This window comes from Pseudophryne corroboree, chromosome 11, assembly GCF_028390025.1.
Source record: "Pseudophryne corroboree isolate aPseCor3 chromosome 11, aPseCor3.hap2, whole genome shotgun sequence".
NCBI classification, from domain to species: Eukaryota; Metazoa; Chordata; class Amphibia; order Anura; family Myobatrachidae; genus Pseudophryne; species Pseudophryne corroboree.
Window position 1 is genome coordinate 126676916 of NC_086454.1, and position 18723 is coordinate 126695638.

Sequence of the window (18723 nt, forward strand, 5' to 3'; positions counted from 1 at the left end):
AGCGGAGCTGAGCAGGAAAATGGCGCTGAGTGCTGAGGAGAATAAGCTCCGCCCCTTTTTCGGCGGGCTTTCCCCCGGTTTTTAAGAAACTGGCCTGGGTTAAAATACATACATATAGCCTTAATGGCTATATGTGATGTATTTATTTTGCCACTAAAGGTAATTATATTGCTGCCCAGGGCGCCCCCAGCAGCGCCCTGCACCCTCCGTGACTGAGTCAGTGAGCCGTGTGACAACAATGGCGCACAGCTGCCGTGCTGTGCGCTACCTTCAAGAAGACTGAGGAGTCTTCTGCCGCCTGCTTTCCGGACCTCCGTTCTGCCGTCTCTTCAGCGTCTGTAAGGGGGATCGGCGGCGCGGCTCCGGGACGAACCCCAGGCTGACCTGTGTTCCGACTCCCTCTGGAGCTAAGTGTCCAGTAGCCTAAGACTCCAATCCATCCTGCACGCAGGTGAGTTGGAAATCTCTCCCCTAAGTCCCTCGATGCAGTGATCCTGTTGCCAGCAGGAATCACTGAGATTGAAACCTAAAAAAAAACTTTTCTAAACAGCTCTTTAGGAGAGCCACCTAGATTGCACCCTCTCGGACGGGCACAAAAACCTAACTGAGGCTTGGAGGAGGGTCATAGGGGGAGGAGCCAGTACGCACCATGTGACCTAAAAGCTTTTTTAGATGTGCCCTGTCTCCTGCGGAGCCCGCTATTCCCCATGGTCCTGACGGAGTCCCAGCATCCACTAGGACGTTAGAGAAAAGGTTTTACTTTCAGCTGTAGTATCACATAACAGAGAGAAGAATGACTTGTGTTTCTTTAGTGAATGAGACATTTCCTGCTTTTCAGTTGTGACAGATCCCTGTTTCTGAACAGGCTGGACTATGGGCCTTGTTGCTATGGTAACATCAACAGAGTTGTACATCTTACAGCTGCCATGAACAAGGGACAGAAGAATGGATTCCCCTACTACAGCAGACAGGTACATGCTCCCTATTCTGAATTAATAATGATAATTTAAAAAAAAAATCTGAATATATTTTAATCAAGCTAATCATTTTTTTTTTTTAACCAAAGCCTAAAAGTTATCTGACCTGTTATAAGCATGTGATTTAGCAATCTCCAGGACAATGGGGGTCATTCCGAGTTGATCGCTCGCTAACAATTTTTAGCAGCCGTGCAAACGCATTGTCGCCGCCCACTGGGGAGTGTATTTTAGCTTTGCAGAAGTGCGAACGCTTGTGCAGCAGAGCGTCTCCAAAATGGTTTTGTCCAAAACAAGAGTAGCCCTGTAGTTACTCTTCATGTGCATTGATTTTAACGACGGAGGGATGTCTTTTGACGTCACCCACCCGCCCAGCGAACGCCCAGCCACGCCTGCCTTTTTTCTGCCACGCCTGCATTTTTTCTAAGCACTCCCTGAAAACGGTCAGTTGACACACAGAAATGCCCTCTTTCTGTCAATCTCATTGCGGCCGGCTGTGCGAATGGAATCGTCGCTAGAACCAGTGCAATGGACTTTGTATCCATACGACGCGCGTGCGCATTGTGGCGCACACGCATGCGCAGATTAGCCATTTTTTCACTGATCGCTACGCAGCGAACAACGGCAGCAAGCGATCAACTCGGAATGACCCCCAATATTTGTACACAAGGTGATTTATGTGGATAAAGCTAGTGGCACGCCCCAGTTTCTTCAGATAAGTCCAATTTTGCTGACAGAACCATATAATTTGGAATTCTTAGTTTCCTAGAATTCAGCCACATATTGTGGTTAGATTAACAGGAATAGCAGACAGGGCCGGTTCTTGCCCTTGTGGCGCCCTGGGCAAAAAATATAGGGGCATGGGTTCATATGGGGGCGTGGTCAGTTATGCCCCTATTTTTCCCCCTTGAAGCGCCGCTGAAAGAAACAAAAAATAAAAATTTATACTTACGATCCCCGCTCCTGATTCCAGAGTGCTGCAGACCTCCACCGGCGCCGCTCTTCTCCTCTCCTCTCCTCCGATCTATGGGAGAGACGTCAGTCATGACGTTTCTCCCATATCACAGCATAGACACTAGAGGTCAATTATGACCACTAGCGTCTGTGCCACAATGCTATGCGGTGCGCGATGACGTCATCGCGCACCGCACAGCAAAGGTGCTCTCCACGAAGGGAAACTAGACACGTAGCGTCTGGTTCCCTTCGCAGCGGGGGACCAGCGGGAGGCACTGCTGGGGGCACAGTGGCAGATCTTGCCATGGTGTGGCGCCCTCCGGAAGGCGGCGCCCCGGGCAAAAGTCCTGCTTGCCCGTGGCAAGATCCGCTACTGATAGCAGATATTTGACATACCTCCTAACGTGACGCTCTCCAGGAGGGACAGAATGCTCTGCTTCTGGACTTTTAATTTATGATTGCTGGCACCTGTTTTGAACAGGTTAATGGATAAGAAAGGTGTTTCAGCACAGGTGATGGCAATCCTACATTAAGAGGGAAGTCCAGGAGCAGAGCATTCTGTCCCTCCTGGAGAGGGTCATGTTGGGAGGTATGATTTGATCATGTAGCTATTTACTGCAGAATATATGACTCTCAGGTAATCACAGATTTCTGTTGGGAGCCCTGCTGGGTGTCGTGCGTTCATTTATAAGTTGGTCATATGTACATTTTGTGTATTGGACAGGTGAAACAGTGATAGCATGTGATGGATAAGCATTTGCTTTGAACAGTAAGGGCATGTTCTTCATATACGTCTTTTAGGAAACCTATCTCTTGCTCTCAGTCACAGGGCCGGCCCGACGCATACGCGGGCTACGCAGCCGCATTGAGCGCCGGGCCGTAGAGGGCGCTGCTGTAGAGAGTGAGTCACAGTGACATGTATCAGCACTGGGGACATATCTGACATATCTGGCGCTGTGGGGGCATATCTGGCACTGTGGGAGGCACTGTGGGGGCATGTATCAGCACTGGGGGCATATCTGGCGCTGTGGAAGGCACTGTGGGGACATGTATCAGCACTGGGGGCATATCTGGCACTGTGGGGGCATGTGTAGCAGCACTGGGGGCATATCTGGCACTGTAGGGGCATGTGTAGCAGCACTGGGGGTATATCTGGCACTGTGGGGATATGTGTATCTGCACAGGGAGGATATCTGGCACTGTGGGGACATGTGTATCTGCACAGGGAGGATATCTGGCACTGTGGGGACATGTGTATCTGCACTGGGGGCATAGCTGGCACTGTGGGGATTTGTGTATCTGCACTGGGGGCATAGCTGGCACTGTGGGGATTTGTGTATCTGCACTGGGGGCATAGCTGGCACTGTGGGGACATGTGTATCTGCACTGGGGGCATAGCTGGCACTGTTGGGACATGTGTATCTGCACTGGGGGCATAGCTGGCACTGTGGGGACATGTGTATCTGCACTGGGGGCATAGCTGGCACTGTGGGGGCATGTGTATCTGGCACTGGGGGCATAGCTGGCACTGTGGGGACATGTGTATCTGCACTGGGGGCATAGCTGGCACTGTTGGGATATGTGTATCTGCACTGGGGGCATAGCTGGCACTGTGGGGACATGTGTATCTGCACTGGGGGCATAGCTGGCACTGTGGGGATATGTGTATCTGCACTGGGGGCATAGCTGGCACTGTTGGGATATGTGTGTCTGCACTGGGGGCATATCTGGCACTGTGGGGATATGTGTATCTGCACTGGGGGCATAGCTGGCACTGTGGGGACATGTGTATCTGCACTGGGGGCATAGCTGGCACTGTGGGGACATGTGTATCTGCACTGGGGACATCAGTCATCCACTATCTCAATGTCACCCTGCCTCAGTCACCCATTATCTCCCTGTCACCCACTATCACCCTGTACCACGGGGAGTACAATTGTGTAGCCACACCCCTTTCTCGTAAGATCACACCCCTTTTATCCCATCAAATAGATTTTTGCTTACTAAAAAAAATAAGCTTGGGCCGGCCCTGCTCAGTCATTTTCTATCTGGGTAGTCCATGACAGACCCTTTGTGTTATTTGTACATCCAAGATTTGCAAAGCAATACATATAATTTGTATTAGATAAATGTTTATGGATCACTATATATAAAACCAATAAATGCATGCCTCCTAACAATTTAGCAGCTAAAATATGGACGCCACCTGAAAAAGCCTTTGTCTGTACTGGTGCAAAGCCTTGTGTGGGATGGTGTGGCCTTGTGGCACGTCCCCCATTTTGATCAGTTTGGGGTGTGCCTAGTGCCCCTGATAAGCTGGGCAGCCCCCAAGCTTACCTCCCTGCACTGCTTAGGCATCTTTTTAAGGATCCCCTGCTGTTTTGCTGTGCAGGGGAGCAGCGATAACCAAAGGCTCACCCAACCGTCCCATTCTCCCCCTCGCCCGCAGACACTGTGACCCACGATAGGGACAGCGGAGCAGTGTCTGAATTTCGGGACTGTTCCGCTGTAAAAGGGACAGTTGGGAGGTGTGATAAATGTGCTTCTGACAAGATTTTTAAAACATTACACAAGAATAAAATGGATTGTACATATATATGCAGTCATGGACAATTTTCTTGGTACCCTTACATGAAAAAAATTAAGAACCCATATTTTTCTCTGAAATAACTTTAGTGACAAAAGTAATTGGCATTCCTCATTGTTTGTTTTTGTTTTTCCCCCAAAACTTCTTATTGAAAAAAAAAAAAAAAATTTTCACACATACTGGAAGTGTATACACCAAACAAAGAGCACTAGAATGATAACGCAATACAAAAAAAAAGCTAGAATAAGCATTCACCATTGTTTATTCTATATGTAATATTTATCAGACTTTGCATCATACTTGCCGACATCGTGGCTACTCTCTCCGTGAGAGAGCAGCCAGGTTGGTTCAGCAGAGGGGCGGGGCCATGATGCACAGAGGGGCGGAGGCGGAATGGTGCAGGGCAGAGGTGGAACGGAGGCGTGGTTACTAGGGACACGCCAGCAAAAAGCAGGTCTATTTGAAAGCTCCATTTTTTTACGAATTCTATGCTTTCCCAGCAGTGTTTGGCTAATGTCGGCAGTGATTGGGAATACAAATTCTTAGTAAATTACAGAGTTCTGGCTCGGCGGCGGTAGGGGTGATCAGTATGATTCAGCGGACATTATGGCTGCAGTGCCTCACCAGCCACTGACGCCACATGTGGTTACAGTGGTGCATCATTTAAGCCATGCCCCTACTCTGTAATGCTGATATTACCGGCATTATACTGCAGGGGGCGTGGCTATGATGATGAAATTCAGCAAGAATCGCGCCATCGACTGCCCGGACCCCCAACTTTACTTACTAAGTGGGCGGACGGATGCACGCTGGAATACGGCATAGACACAAAAAATGGGATCCTTAACCTAATATTTTGTTGCACAACCTGTTCAGGCATTCACTGCAATCATGCAATTTCTATAGATCTCAGTGGGAGCTCTGTACCTGCCAACAGGTAGTTTGCCCAGAAGTGCGAACGCATGTGCAGCCGAGCTCTGCAAAAACAGTTTGTGCAGTTTCTGAGTAGCTCTGAACCTACTCAGCGCTTGCGATCACTTCAGCCTATTTGTGTCAGGATTTGACGTCATACACCCGCCCAGCGAACCCAGCCACGCCTGCGTTTTTTCAGACACACCTGCGTTTTTGCAAACACTCCCTGAAAACGGTCAGTTGACACCCAGATCTGCCCCCTTTCTGTCAATCTTCTTGCGGCCGTCAGTGCGAAGGAAAACTTAGCTAGAACCTGAGCACAACCACAAAGAGCTTTGTACCCATATGTTGCGCATGCGCATTGCGGCCCATACGCATGCGCATAAATGCCATTTTTTCACCTGATCGCTGCGCTGCGAAAATCGTCAGCAAGCGATCAACTCGGAATGACCCCCATTATCCTGTTGGAGGACTCCTGATCTGTTACTAAGACAGAGCTTTCTGACACTAAGCAGTATGTCTAGCTCCAGAATGCCGTGATAGTCCTGAGATTTCATTGTGCCCTGCACAGATTCAAGGCACCCTGTACCCGGCACAGCAAAGAAACCCTTAAACATAGCCGAGCCTTCTCCTTATCTGGCTTGTCAATATGCATTTTATCAAATTCCAGTCTGGCTTTATATATATATATATATGTATATTGTGAAATAGTCCACATAATCCAGCACACCTTAGTAGCAGCAAACAGTATACTACTGGCTTTTCCCTGACGAAGGTGCTGCTGCACCGAAACAGCTGTTGGAGCTGCCATAATGCACTGAGCTGCTAAGTATCTGCTTTGTATAGCTATATGCACCAATGTTTGCACGCTGCACTTTAAAATGAAAATTCAGTAAACTGTTTGCTGCTACTAAGGTGTGCTGGTTTATGTGGACTGTTTCACAATATCTGGATGTTACTTGTGACCGAGCACCCTACCAATACTGCTGAAGGTGTGTGCGTTCCAATCTTGCATTTATATATATATATATATATATATATATATATATATATGTGGTTTTTTTTTTAAATGGAGTCCTTCTAGGTCTTCTCCCATGGAGATCATTAGCTCAAAAAGTGTCAGATGGTGCGATCAGACACTGAGGTACAGTAGCATGACCCTGAGTTCAGCTTTTAAACTTCTTAATAATATTTGCAACTGTAGGAACAGCAACATCAAGTTGCTTGGAGATAGTCTTTCAGCCTTTACATTTAACATTCTTGTCTATAAGTTTCTTTATGATCCCCTCTGACAACTCTCTCCTTTGCTATCTTTGATGGTATTGCATGATGGATAAGTACCTGTCTGTATTTCTCAGCATTGAGATGGTGGTTATAGGTAAAGTATGGGTGTGAAGCACTGGCATATTTATAATGGGTACAGTGTGTGCAGCGGGGGCCCACACCGCACACCCTGCACTCATTTATTTTTTATTTTTAATACTTACCCTCCGGAGTCCCGCAGCGCTTCAGAAATTACTGGGAAAATGCCGCAGCACCATTTTCCTGGTGTTCCGCTCATGCGCCGTTGGAAAATCACTGGGGAAATGGCTGCTGCGCCATTTTCCTGGAGATCTGCACATGCGCTCTAGACTATGGGACAGCGCTAGGGACCCCTATGGACTCTAGTTCCCAGAGCTACAGCACTGCTGGCTAGAGAGGAGGAGGCCCAGATGGAGCCTGCACACGGTCCTCCTCCTCTGTAGATACGCCCCTGGTGGGAAGTTAGACTTTGAAATGATACTTACATTTTGCACAGTGTGCCACATCTATATTTTACCACCTCTTTGATCATCAACATGCTCCTTCTCTGTTCTGCTGCTCCCAAAATGCTAAGTGAAGGTATCACTCTGCTCTATAGTGAGAGAATACATATGTTATATGTGAAGCAGAAAACATGAATGGTAGATAAGCATCAATATTCCAGGTTTTTGTATGTTTTTTAAATACTACATCAAATTTTAGTATGTATCTGCATGCTGTTTCAATGTGTTAGGATCAAGTAGAAAATGTATTAAGGATCCCTGGGGTGAATAAGGGAAAGAGTGAAGGCTTCTTCTACATTGGCCCAATCCAGAGTCTTCTGGATTGCCAGCCAGGTAACAAGCTGCTTATTAAGCTACAGCTGCAAGTCTGTAATAAGAGGGCATGACAATCTCCTAGTTGTACACTGAGGTGTAGCTAGGTGCCATGGTGCCCGGAGCAAGGGTATGTTTTAGCGCCACCCTCCCCTGTACTGAATTGGGGGCCTAGGTGCCATTTCAGTCCATGATGCTGATGTGCAAAACGCAGTTTAAGACATGGTGGGGAGTGGGTATGGGGCATCGACGCCGTGTTTTGTGGGTGTGGATGCTTCGTTTTAGTGGTGAGTTCTGGATGATGCAGGCACGTCTGGACCATTTACAAAGCGGGCCGCGGCAGCTGCGTGATGTCACACACAGCAGCTATGACCCTTAACATGGCGGGTAGCCATCTGCAGAAAGAGTTGCAGCAGCCGGAGCAGAGAGAGGTGCTGCAGCAGCCGGGGCAGAAAGCGGTTCTGCAGAATCGGGGGCAGAGAGTGGTGTAGCAGGACAGAAGTAACCCTGCTGCACAGCTACAAGCAGACAGTGAGACATATTAAGAGGGCGGGCAGAGCACTGGCATCTGCCGGCTGTTAGTGTCTCTTGCTGTCACCTATGGCCTGCCCTGTTTCCTACCTAGTCTCCAATTCCGAGTCAGTGTGCGCCTCACTGTTTCTCCTCCTCCTGCTCTGTGGCTGCCAGTACAACTGCCCGCGATGGGGAGGGGGAAGGGCGGACGGCAGCACACCCTCTAACCTTTTCGGCGCCCGAAACTCGCGCTCCACTGGAGCCACCCTCGCTACACCTCTGGTTTTACCTCACTACCCGGGGAGAGAAAGGAGGAGGAATGGGAGCTAATTCTGAGAGAGACATCTTTTTCTTGTAAATTCAATACATTTGTAATTGTGGGGCTTGAGCATAGCCAGAATAAGGGGGGGCGCAGGGGATACTGTACCCCGGGCCCCCCTCTATCAGGTGCCCCCCCCCAGCTGGAGCACACCAACATCACTAGCTCTGCCTCATTTGTGGCAGCAGAACCAAGTAGTCCTCCTGAGTCCTGTCCCAGTGTGTGAGTAATACAGAGGCTGCTGCTATTCTTGCATGTGACAAGATAAATTATAGATTATATTTTTCAATGTGTATTTTAAGTTTGTTTAAGTTGTCTTTGTTCCACTACAAGAAAACTTTATAAAGCAGTTGTCTCTCAATTAGGGGGAACTATAAACAGTACCCAGGCATTACTAAACTATTAGTTTAAATCTAATATACACCATTGGTTTAAATTTAATAGACACAACCCATTCCTTCCAACACACCCATTCCGGGGGGACAAAATTATTTCTACCTGGACCTTCCTCTTAATTTATGATTGCAATCACCTGTGTTTGAAATACCTTTCTTAACAATTAAATAGTTCAACACAGGTGACTACAATCGTAATATTAAGAGGGAAGTCCAGTAGCAGAGCAATTTATCCCTCCAGGAATGGGTCATGTTGGGAGGTATGCACAATCTAATACCCCTACTTGCCCCGGGCTCCCCTGTCCTAAGTGCCCCGGGCCCCCCTAAGGCTTAATCCGGCCCTGGCCTTGAGACCAGATCCTCCACGGGAGAAAAAGTTTGTTAGTTACGGCTGGATTTGTTAGTTGTTTCTTTGTTTTTGTTGCTTGCATATTTTACAGCCCAGTAAAACTAGTTACAGGGCAGTTGTATCACACTGCTGTACTTTCATCTCTTTTATTGGCTTCTGTATTACCATGTTATAATACTGTTAGGAGATGGCTACCTATGCTCATCAAAGTAATGTCTAATATACTGATTATTAAATGACACATTCTGAGAGACAGGACTTATTACTATTGTTGCGCTGATAATAGAGGGATGTTGCAAGGAGCTTAAGATAAGTAAGATTAGGTTCATTCAGTACCTATACAATTATTAGGCTGGTTAGCCGATATCGGCTGATAGACCCAATTATTGTATAGGTGTTTCCTTAAAACGTTCCTGGTAATGGTCGGATCGGGAGGTCACTCCTTATGAGCTGCTTAAAATTTAAGATGCCCGACCTCCCGATCCAATGAAGAACGTAAACACTGAGCTAATAATAGGGTCACATCGATCGGATAATTGCTGCGAGGATCGGAAGGATTATCTTGTCTGAAGAGAAATCTGCAGAGTGTGTACCTAGCGCAATTGTCCTGACGTTTGGCTCTTTAAGTTATTTATGATAATACTACAGCAGTTCTGGTTTTATTCCTGGTTCAAAAGGGAAAGGATTTTAGTAATAACTTTAGTTATTAATGTTATATTTGTTGTATTTTTTATTTTCTAATATTTTTAAAAAACATTACATTGCTTGTTTTAAATGATTTGACACCTAAGGCAACCAAAATGTGAAGATTTGCATCTGTGTTACAGTGTTTTATTAATTTCTAGAGTCAACAGAAGTAGTAGTTATAGGGACAAATAAACTTACTCCTGTCCTCTCCCCTTCTAATAATGGCCCTCATTCCGAGTTGATCGCACCAAGCAACTTTTTGCTGCTGGTGCGATCAACTAATCTCCGCCTATGGGGGGCGGGGGGTGTGTGTATTTTAGTATAGCAGGGCTGCGTTCGCATTGTGCAGCCCTGCTATGCTAAAAAAGTTTCTCACAAATCAAGACCAGCCCTGGACATACTTACCCTGTGTGACGGATCCAGCGATGATGGGCTCGGCTTTGACATCAGACATCCGCCCTCCGTTCGCCTGGACACGCATGTGTTTTTCTTACCACTTCCCAAAAATGGCCTCCAATGGTGAGTTGATGCCCCGGAATGCTTTCCTGTAGTCAATCTTCTTGCGGTCGCCGCTGCGACCGCTTTCTCCGCTGTCAGTGTCGTTGACCAGCGACGGCTGTCGTCGGGCAACGAAGTGCATGCGCAATGCACACACCACGCTTGCACATTCCAGACCCGATCACACCGCTGCGAGGAAGTGCAACGTGCGATCGAGTCGGAATGAGGGCCAATAGCTGTGTGCTTATACATGCTTCCCATTGTGTCAATACAATTTTGCATTAGGTCTGCTGGGAGTCACATTCGTAGAGTGGCAACCTACCACATAAGCGCAATGAGTTAACCTTCTCTTTTCCCCCCTCTTGTAAAACACTGCCCCCTTATGTTGTACATGGGTGCTGCACATTACCTTGTTTGAACACATCTGATAACTGCTCCACTAGAATTTCTACCTTGATACCAATTATTTTTAATGTGGGATAAATACTTATCCTGTATACAAAGATGTGGGCCATATAAAATATTATTTTTTTAAATTCTGGCATTCTAAAAGAATGGTCCATGGAAATTGTCATATGAATTGCCCAGCTCTTATATATAAGACCCTGGTAGACTATGCAGACCTGTCATTTGAGAACACAAGCAACTACCAAATATTTAAAGCAGCTATTTTACAGACGGTCTTCACTCACTGCTAGAAAATGTTAATTTAGCTTGTTTCATTCTACAAAGGGATGTTTTGTATTGATGAGGCCGCCACAAGCTTGCAGACTATGGAGAGTTGTCCATATACAGAGATCTGTCTGTTTTCAGGTGGTCTCTTATACCTAGTATAGGGCTGTTGCAAGTACATGCTGGTAATATGATGACTATGAAACTGAGCATATACATAGGGACGGTGCAGTCCCAGAGGTGCGTACAGCTGTGTACAGTCTAGTATGCACATTTAGTTACGTGAGTGCAATGTAATCAGAGTTAAACTATAGAAATAGAAAAGTACTGTTATACCGCTTTCAGACTTAAATGCCGGGTTGCACCCAGGATTTTGCAGATGGCTCCAACTAGGATGTGACCCCACTGAGACCCCTTTCTGACTGGTGGCAGAGATGACACTGCACACAGGTATAGCCCTGGCACTTGGAGATGAGATCTTCTCCTACTGTCCTACTGCCGGCTCTTTCTATGCTGTAAACCAAGTTGACCTGGTTTCACTACGCCTTACCTTCCCGGGAAAAAAACCCTACTTGCTAGGACGGTTGGATTCCTGAGTTACTGGACCAAGGATGAGCCCTTTCCACTGTCTAAAGTCCCGGGTTCACATGCAATAACCCTGGATATTCTTGTCAGTGGAGAAGCGGTATCAGTTAATTGATCATTTATTAATAACATACAATTGTACATCAACATAAACTATATAACATGTAAAACACATAAGTATACCAATAACATGATTAAGAATATGCTATTTAAACGGTGGAATCATCAGTTCTTTTCATAAAGAACAATTGTAATAATGCAATTCCCTACTGAACAGTATTTCAAGCAAAAAGGACACATTAAGCTCAGTTCAAGCTATTGTATATGTGTATTGTCCCTTGCAGCTTTTTAGTAGGGTAATTAGCCGACAGAAATAATTAGATGACAATTCTCATTAGCAGCATGCGGTTGTTAGTCAGGTCGCCAATTAGTTGTATTAAAAGTAAGACACTTGGTATTAATTAGCTCTTCCAAGCAGACTATGCAAAGTCACAAATATATTTTGTGGACATTCAATAAATAGATAATATAGCAGAGTACAGAGAGAGGTAGAGTAAAACAGATTGTTAATATTGCATGCAAACCCAACCATATAGTCCTGTACTCAGTCCCCTAGAAATAATCTCTTTATGTAGATCTTACCACTTACTGTAGCTGCTATCCCCGCTGCAGCAGTCACAGTAAGGCTACGGACACACATAGCGGCCAAGCGGGTCCAATTCAGCGGGACCCGCTTGGTCGGAAGGAGACTGCACAAGGGCACCTATGCAGTCGCCCACATATGTGCGGCAGTCCCACCACCGCAGGAACCAACCGCAGCATGCTGCGGTTGAGCCGGATGGCAGGACAACCGGATTTTCAGGTGAACACATACATATCAATGTATGTGTTCACACAGTGTGGCTGCGCCGCACTGTGTGCTATTGAAATCCCGTGTGTCACTGGCTGTATCCTGTTCTGCGGGATCCGTGTGCACACAAAAAACCCCTCCCAGCCAAAAACAGGATCCGTGTGCACACAAAAACCCCCTCTCAGCCAAGCAGGTCCTGTTCAGTGGGACCTGCTTGGCTGCTATGTGTGGCCGTAGCCTTAGGCAACAGGAGAATCATACTGCAGCTCAATCACCACTGTAGATAAACTCCTTACAACAGCTAGCGCTGAGGAGAATAATCCAACTCTTCCTCTGCCCGTCCTGCCTCTAATGCTGCCCTGCTCAGTGCTATAAATGCTGGGATGACAGGCAAAGCTCCGCCCGCTGTATGTTAAATATGTAAGGTTTGCAGGGATAGGCTGACTCTATTCCAAAGGGCCCTCGTCTCCTTTAGCTTCTCACTCTCCTTAGGCCTCCTCCTTTGAGGTCAAAAGGTAAAGATTTTCACACAACACTTAAGGTCACTTGGAGAGCTATTGGTACCCTTTACACAGCAGATGAGCACTATCAAGCTTTCCTTTAATGCATTTAAGAGTCAAAATATCTATGTCTCCTTTCCTCCTATTGCTCTCTGAGAGGTTCGGCAATGTTTAGCTCAAGTGACCGGTTAACCTCTGATAATTGAGACACTATCCTATCCTGACTGGAAATTGGTTACATAGAAACATAGAATTTTGACAGCAGATACGAATCACTTGGAAAATCTAGTCTGCCCCTTTTTGTACCATATTTTTTTTTATCTCAAACCTTATTTGATCCTTATTTCTATGTAAGGATATCCTTATGTCTATCCCATGCATGTTTAAATTGCTCTACTGTCTTAGCCTCTACCACCTCTGATGGAAGGCTATTCCACTTGTCCACTACCCTTTCTGTGAAGTAATTTTTCCTCAAATTTCCCCTGAACTTCCCCCCTTCCAGTCTCTGTGCATGTCCTTGTTTCCTATTGCTTCTCTTCATTTGGAGAATGTTTCCCTCCTGGACTTTGTTAAAACCATTGATATATTTGAAAACTTTTATCATGTCCCCCTTTCCCTTCTCTGCTCCAAACTATACATATTGAGATTTCTTAGTCTTTCTGGGTATGTTTTGTGATGTAGGCCATGCACCATTTTAGTTGCCCTTCTTTGTTCAGTCTCTAATGTATTCATATCCTTTTGAAGATATGGCTTCCAGAATTGAACACAGTATTCTAGATGAGGCCGTACCAATGACCTATACAGTGGTATTATTACTTCTTTCTGCTGCTGATTCCTCTCCCAATGCAGCCAAGCATCTGACTAGCCTTCCTCATTGCTTTGTGACATTGCTTACCTGCCTTTAAGTCACCTGAAATAGTGACTCCTAGATCCCTTTCCTCCTCAGTAGTTTCCAGTATAGTGCTATTTATACTATATTTAGCCTTTGGATTTTTGAGACCAAAGTGCATGATTTTGCATTTTTTGGCATTAAACTGTAATTGCAACACTCTTGACTGGTCTACCATGATCCTCAGTCATTTGTTTTACCCCACCTGGTGTGTGTACCCTGTTACATACCTTTATGTCATCTGCAAAAAGGCATACTTTCCCTTTAATGCCATTTGCAATGCCACCAATAAAGATATTAAAGAGCACTGGTCCAAGTACAGATCCCTGGGGTATTCCACTGCCTGTGAATGCACTCCATTTACCACAACTCTCTGTTTTCTGTCCTGCAACCAAGATCTTATCCATTTAATAATCCTAGTATCCAATCCCAAGCTTCCAAATTTATTTAGCAGTCTGCGATGTGGAACAGTGTCAAAAGCCTTACTAAAGTCTAGATAAGCTATATCCACAGCTCCACCTTTATCCATCACTTTAGTCACACAGTCATAAAAGTCAATAAGATTTGCTTAACATGATCTCCCCCTAGTGAATCCATGCTGTTTGGGATCCTGTAAATTGCTGGATCTGAGATAATCTACAACTCTTTCTTTATTTTTGCGTGTTTCCATCAGTTTCCCTACTACTGATGTAAGACTCACTGCTCTGTAGTTGTTTTCCTCTTCCTTGCTTCCACTTTTGTACAGTGGGACTACGTTCGCTCTTTTCCAGTCCTCTGGAATTACTCCTGTAGCTAATGACTGGTTGAATAATTCTGTCAATGGTGCTACCATCTCCTCTTTAAGTTCTTTTAGTATCCTTGCATGTATCCCATCTGGCCCCATAGATTTGTCCACTTTCAGCTTTGAGAGTTCTGTTAGTACCTTCTCCTCTGTAAATGTACTTGTTTCATCTTCCTCAATATCCCTGCGACTTAACTGTGGCCCCTTCCCCTCTCTTTCATTAGTGAATACTTACCAAAAATAATTATTAAGATAATCTGCTATAACATTGTCTCCCTCAACAAGACTCCCAGTCTCTGTCTTTAGTTTTATTATTCCACCTTTTGTTTTTCTCCTTTCGCTTATATACCTAAAAAAAAGTTTTGCCTCCTTTACCCACTCCCTGGGCCATTTTCTCCTCAGCTTGTGTCTTTGCACATCTGATTACCTTCTTAGTCTCCTTTTGTCTAACAAGATATATCCCTTTGTCTTCATTATTTTGTATCTGCTTATATTTCCTAAAAGCCATCTTTTTTGCTTTCACAATATTTGCTACTTCTTTCGCAAACCACACTGGCTTCATTTTTCTTGTGTTTTTCCTAACACTTTTGATACAAAGGTCTGTTGCTTTTAATATTGCACTTTTTAATGTTTCCCACCTGTCCTGCCACTTTCTTCCAAGTTCCTCCACTCTGCCAAAGAATTGCTTACACATTTTCCCATCCCTACAAAATCAGCCTTCCTAAAATCCAACACCTTTGTTTTTGTATGGGATGAGTCCAGGGCCGGTGCAAGGTTTCTAAGCACCCTAGGCAAAGTTTAATCTTTCTGCCCCCTGAAGGGATGGAGGAGCCCAGTGAAGCTGTGACACAGGACATGGGCACACGAGGGCCGACATGGGGACATGACATGGGTAGGAGGGGATGGAGGACACATAACCTAAGGATATGAGGGGGTGTGACACAGGACCTGGGAGGTGACACAGGACCTGGGCACATGAGGGAGAGGGGGGACACAAAACCATGGGACATGGAAGGAGGTGACACAGGACAAGTACAGTACACAAGAGGTGGAGAAGATGACAGAGGACCTGGGGACATGAGGGTAGAGAGAGGGATAGGAGGGACACAGGACCTGGGGACACAGGGGGGTGACACAGGATATGGGTGGGTGACACAAGCTCTGGACACATTAGGGGGAAGGGGTGACAGTACCTGGGAACATGAGTGGGAGGAGGTGACACAGAACATTGGCACAAGATGGGGGGAAAGGGAAGTAGTGACATAGGACCTAGGGACATCAGGGGGGGGAGGTGGGACACAGGTCCTGGGGACATTGGAAGGTAACACAGGACATTTACACATGAGGGGGGGAAGGTGACAGTACCTGGGCACATGAGGGTGGAGGGAGGAAGGGAGGGAGGACACAGGAACTGAAGACATGGGGGGAGGTGACACAGGATATGTACAGTACACAAGGGGGAAAGGGTGACACAGAACATTGGGCACAAGATGGGAGAAGGGTGAGGAGGGACATGGGACCTAGGGATATCAGCGAGGGAAGAGGTACATAGGACCTACAGACATCGGGGGGGGGGGGGGGGAGAAGTACATAGAACCTAGGGACATCAGGGGGGTGGAATGTACATAGGACCTAGGGAAATCAGGGGGGGAAGAGGTACATGGGACATAGGAAAATCAGGGGGGGGGGAAAGAGGTACATAGGACCTAGGGAAATCAGGGGGGGAATAGGTACATAAGACTTAGGGAAATCGGTGGGGGGGAGAGTTACATAGGACCTAGGGACATCAGAGGGGGGAAGAGGTACATAGGACCTAGGGTCATCAGGGGGGGAAGAGGTATATTGGACCTAGGGACATCAGGGGGGAGCTGGGACACAGGACCTCACCTGGGAACATCGTGGAGGAAGAGAGCATCGTGGGGGATACAAGCTCCCGCACTGCACTGGCAGTTCAGTGTTGTGTATGCTGAGGGGAGATTCTTCCTCACCTCAGATTCGTTACTCCTCCTCTGCCTGGCGACTATACTGTGCTGTGGGGGCGGCTCAGGTCAAGCGCTGTTTGTCCGACGGTCCTTGCTGGCAAGAATTCAGGACTTGCAGCTGAAAGTGCTGGCCGGGTACAGCTTCAGCTTCTGCGCAAGTGCAATGCCACTTAGACGCCTGCAGGGAACCTGGAAGTTCCAGCGGTAGGTAACGCGCTGTCCTCCTCTGTCCCTGACGCCTGCCTGTCAGCTCTGCGTCCTCTCTTGATGGCAGTGGTGCTGATCTCTATGGCTGGGAGTCACCTGTGCCTAACTCCCTGAGCAGCTGATGACACCTGCGCTGCTCCTATGCCCGCCGACCCTTAATCTAAAAACAAGGGTATCTCTCTTTCAGAGACATCCTTCATTTTTCTACCAGGCAGTCTCAGCGGGCCGCCCCCCTCAGGTACCGGCGCCCATAGGCAGCTGCCTAAAGCTGCCTAATGGAAGCGCCGGCTCTGGATGAGTCAGTCTCTGTTTTCACCTGGGACCCAGTGTTGGTTAAGTACTTATATCTGAACGTTGGTTAAGTACTTATATCTGAAATCTATATATAAAAAAAACAAATACCACTGACTCATCACAAAATCTCCTGAACCATAAGGCTGGACTTCCTTGCCAGTGGCAGTTGCAGAGCAATATATGTGAGTGTGTATGGTGGGGGGGGTGTGTGTGTATGGTGGGTGTGTGTGTGTGTGTGTGTGTGTGTGTGTGTGTATGATGGGTGTGCATGTGTGTATATATGTGTGAATTGTGTGTGTGAGGTACGTCTGTGTGCGCACGCATTATGGACGCTACTACTGGGGGGGCCATTACATGTAAGGATGCTGCTACTACTGGGGGGGGAAATTATGTATAACAACGCTACTACTGGGGGGGCATTACATGTAAGGACGCTACTACTACTGGGGGGGGAATTACGTATAACGATGCTACTACTGGGGGGGCATTACATGTAAGGACGCTACTACTACAACGGGGGCATTACGTATAACAACGCTACTACTGGGGGGGCATTACATGTAAGTACGCTACTACTACTGGGGGAACATTACGTATAAGGACGCTACTACTGGGGGAGGGGGCATTACGTATAAGGACGCTACTACTGGGGGGCATTACGTATAAGGACGCTACTTTAGTGAGGGGGGGCATTACGTATAACGATGCTACTACTACTTGGGGGGGCATTATGTATAAGGAAGCTACTACTACTTGGGGGCATTATGTATAAGGACGCTACTACTACTAGGGGGGAATTACGTATAAGGACGCTTCTGCTACTGGGGGTGCACTACTTATAAGGACGCTACTACTACTGGGGGGGCATTACATATAAGGACGTTTCCACTACTGGGGTGCACTACGTATAAGGACGCTACTACTACTGTGGGTGCATTATGTATAAGGATGCTACTACTACTGGGGTGCATTACATATAAGGACGCTACTACTATGGATGGGACATTGGGGGTAATTCCAAGTTGATCGCAGCAGGAATTTGGTTAGCAGTTGGGCAAAACCATGTGCACTGCAGGGGAGGCAGATATAACATGTGCAGAAAGAGTTAGATTTGGGTGTGGTGTGTTCAATCTGCAATCTAAATTGCAGTGTAAAAATAAAGCAGCCAGTATTTACCCGGCACAGAAATAATATAACCCACCCAAATCTAACTCTCTCTGCACATGTTATATCTGCCTCCCCTGCAGAGCACATGGTTTTGCCCAACTGCTAAAAAAAATTCCTGCTGCGATCAACTTGGAATTACCCCCATTACGTATAAGATGAATAAGATAGTGCTACTGTGTGGCGTAATTTTAAATGGGGGTACTATTGTGTGGCCATACCCCTTACTTGTGAGACCACACCCTTTGGTGTGCGCTGACCCTTTGTTGAATATGGGAGGGTGCAAATTTATAGTATGCAGGGGGGCGCCGAACACCCTAGCACCGGCCCTGCCTCCGCGACTTGGTATCTATGCATTCTTTATAGCCCCAACTGGGTGGGCTGTCTTAACTGTCCTCTGTGAGGGGGGAATTCTTAATAATCATCTTACCCCTTTTAACCCCTTTGGGTGACTACATCACAAAAGCAAGCTACTGTCCAAATGTCAAGTTCCT

General features: G+C 46.6%; 1 protein-coding gene across 4 annotated transcripts in view; it reads left to right on the plus strand.

The window, feature by feature from the left end:
* Positions 1-669: 669 nt before the first annotated feature.
* The window catches only part of LOC134969091 (lamin tail domain-containing protein 2-like), a 211852-nt gene continuing 193798 nt past the window's right edge, over positions 670-18723 (plus strand). Inside the window, exon 1 of one of the 4 annotated variants that reach the window (XM_063944798.1) lies at positions 670-971. In XM_063944798.1, the coding sequence (XP_063800868.1) occupies positions 816-971 (156 nt within the window). In that variant the 5' untranslated portion in view covers positions 670-815. The remainder of the gene's footprint in view (positions 972-18723) is intronic. The other 3 variants (XM_063944797.1, XM_063944795.1, XM_063944796.1) reach the window with 3 other exon arrangements.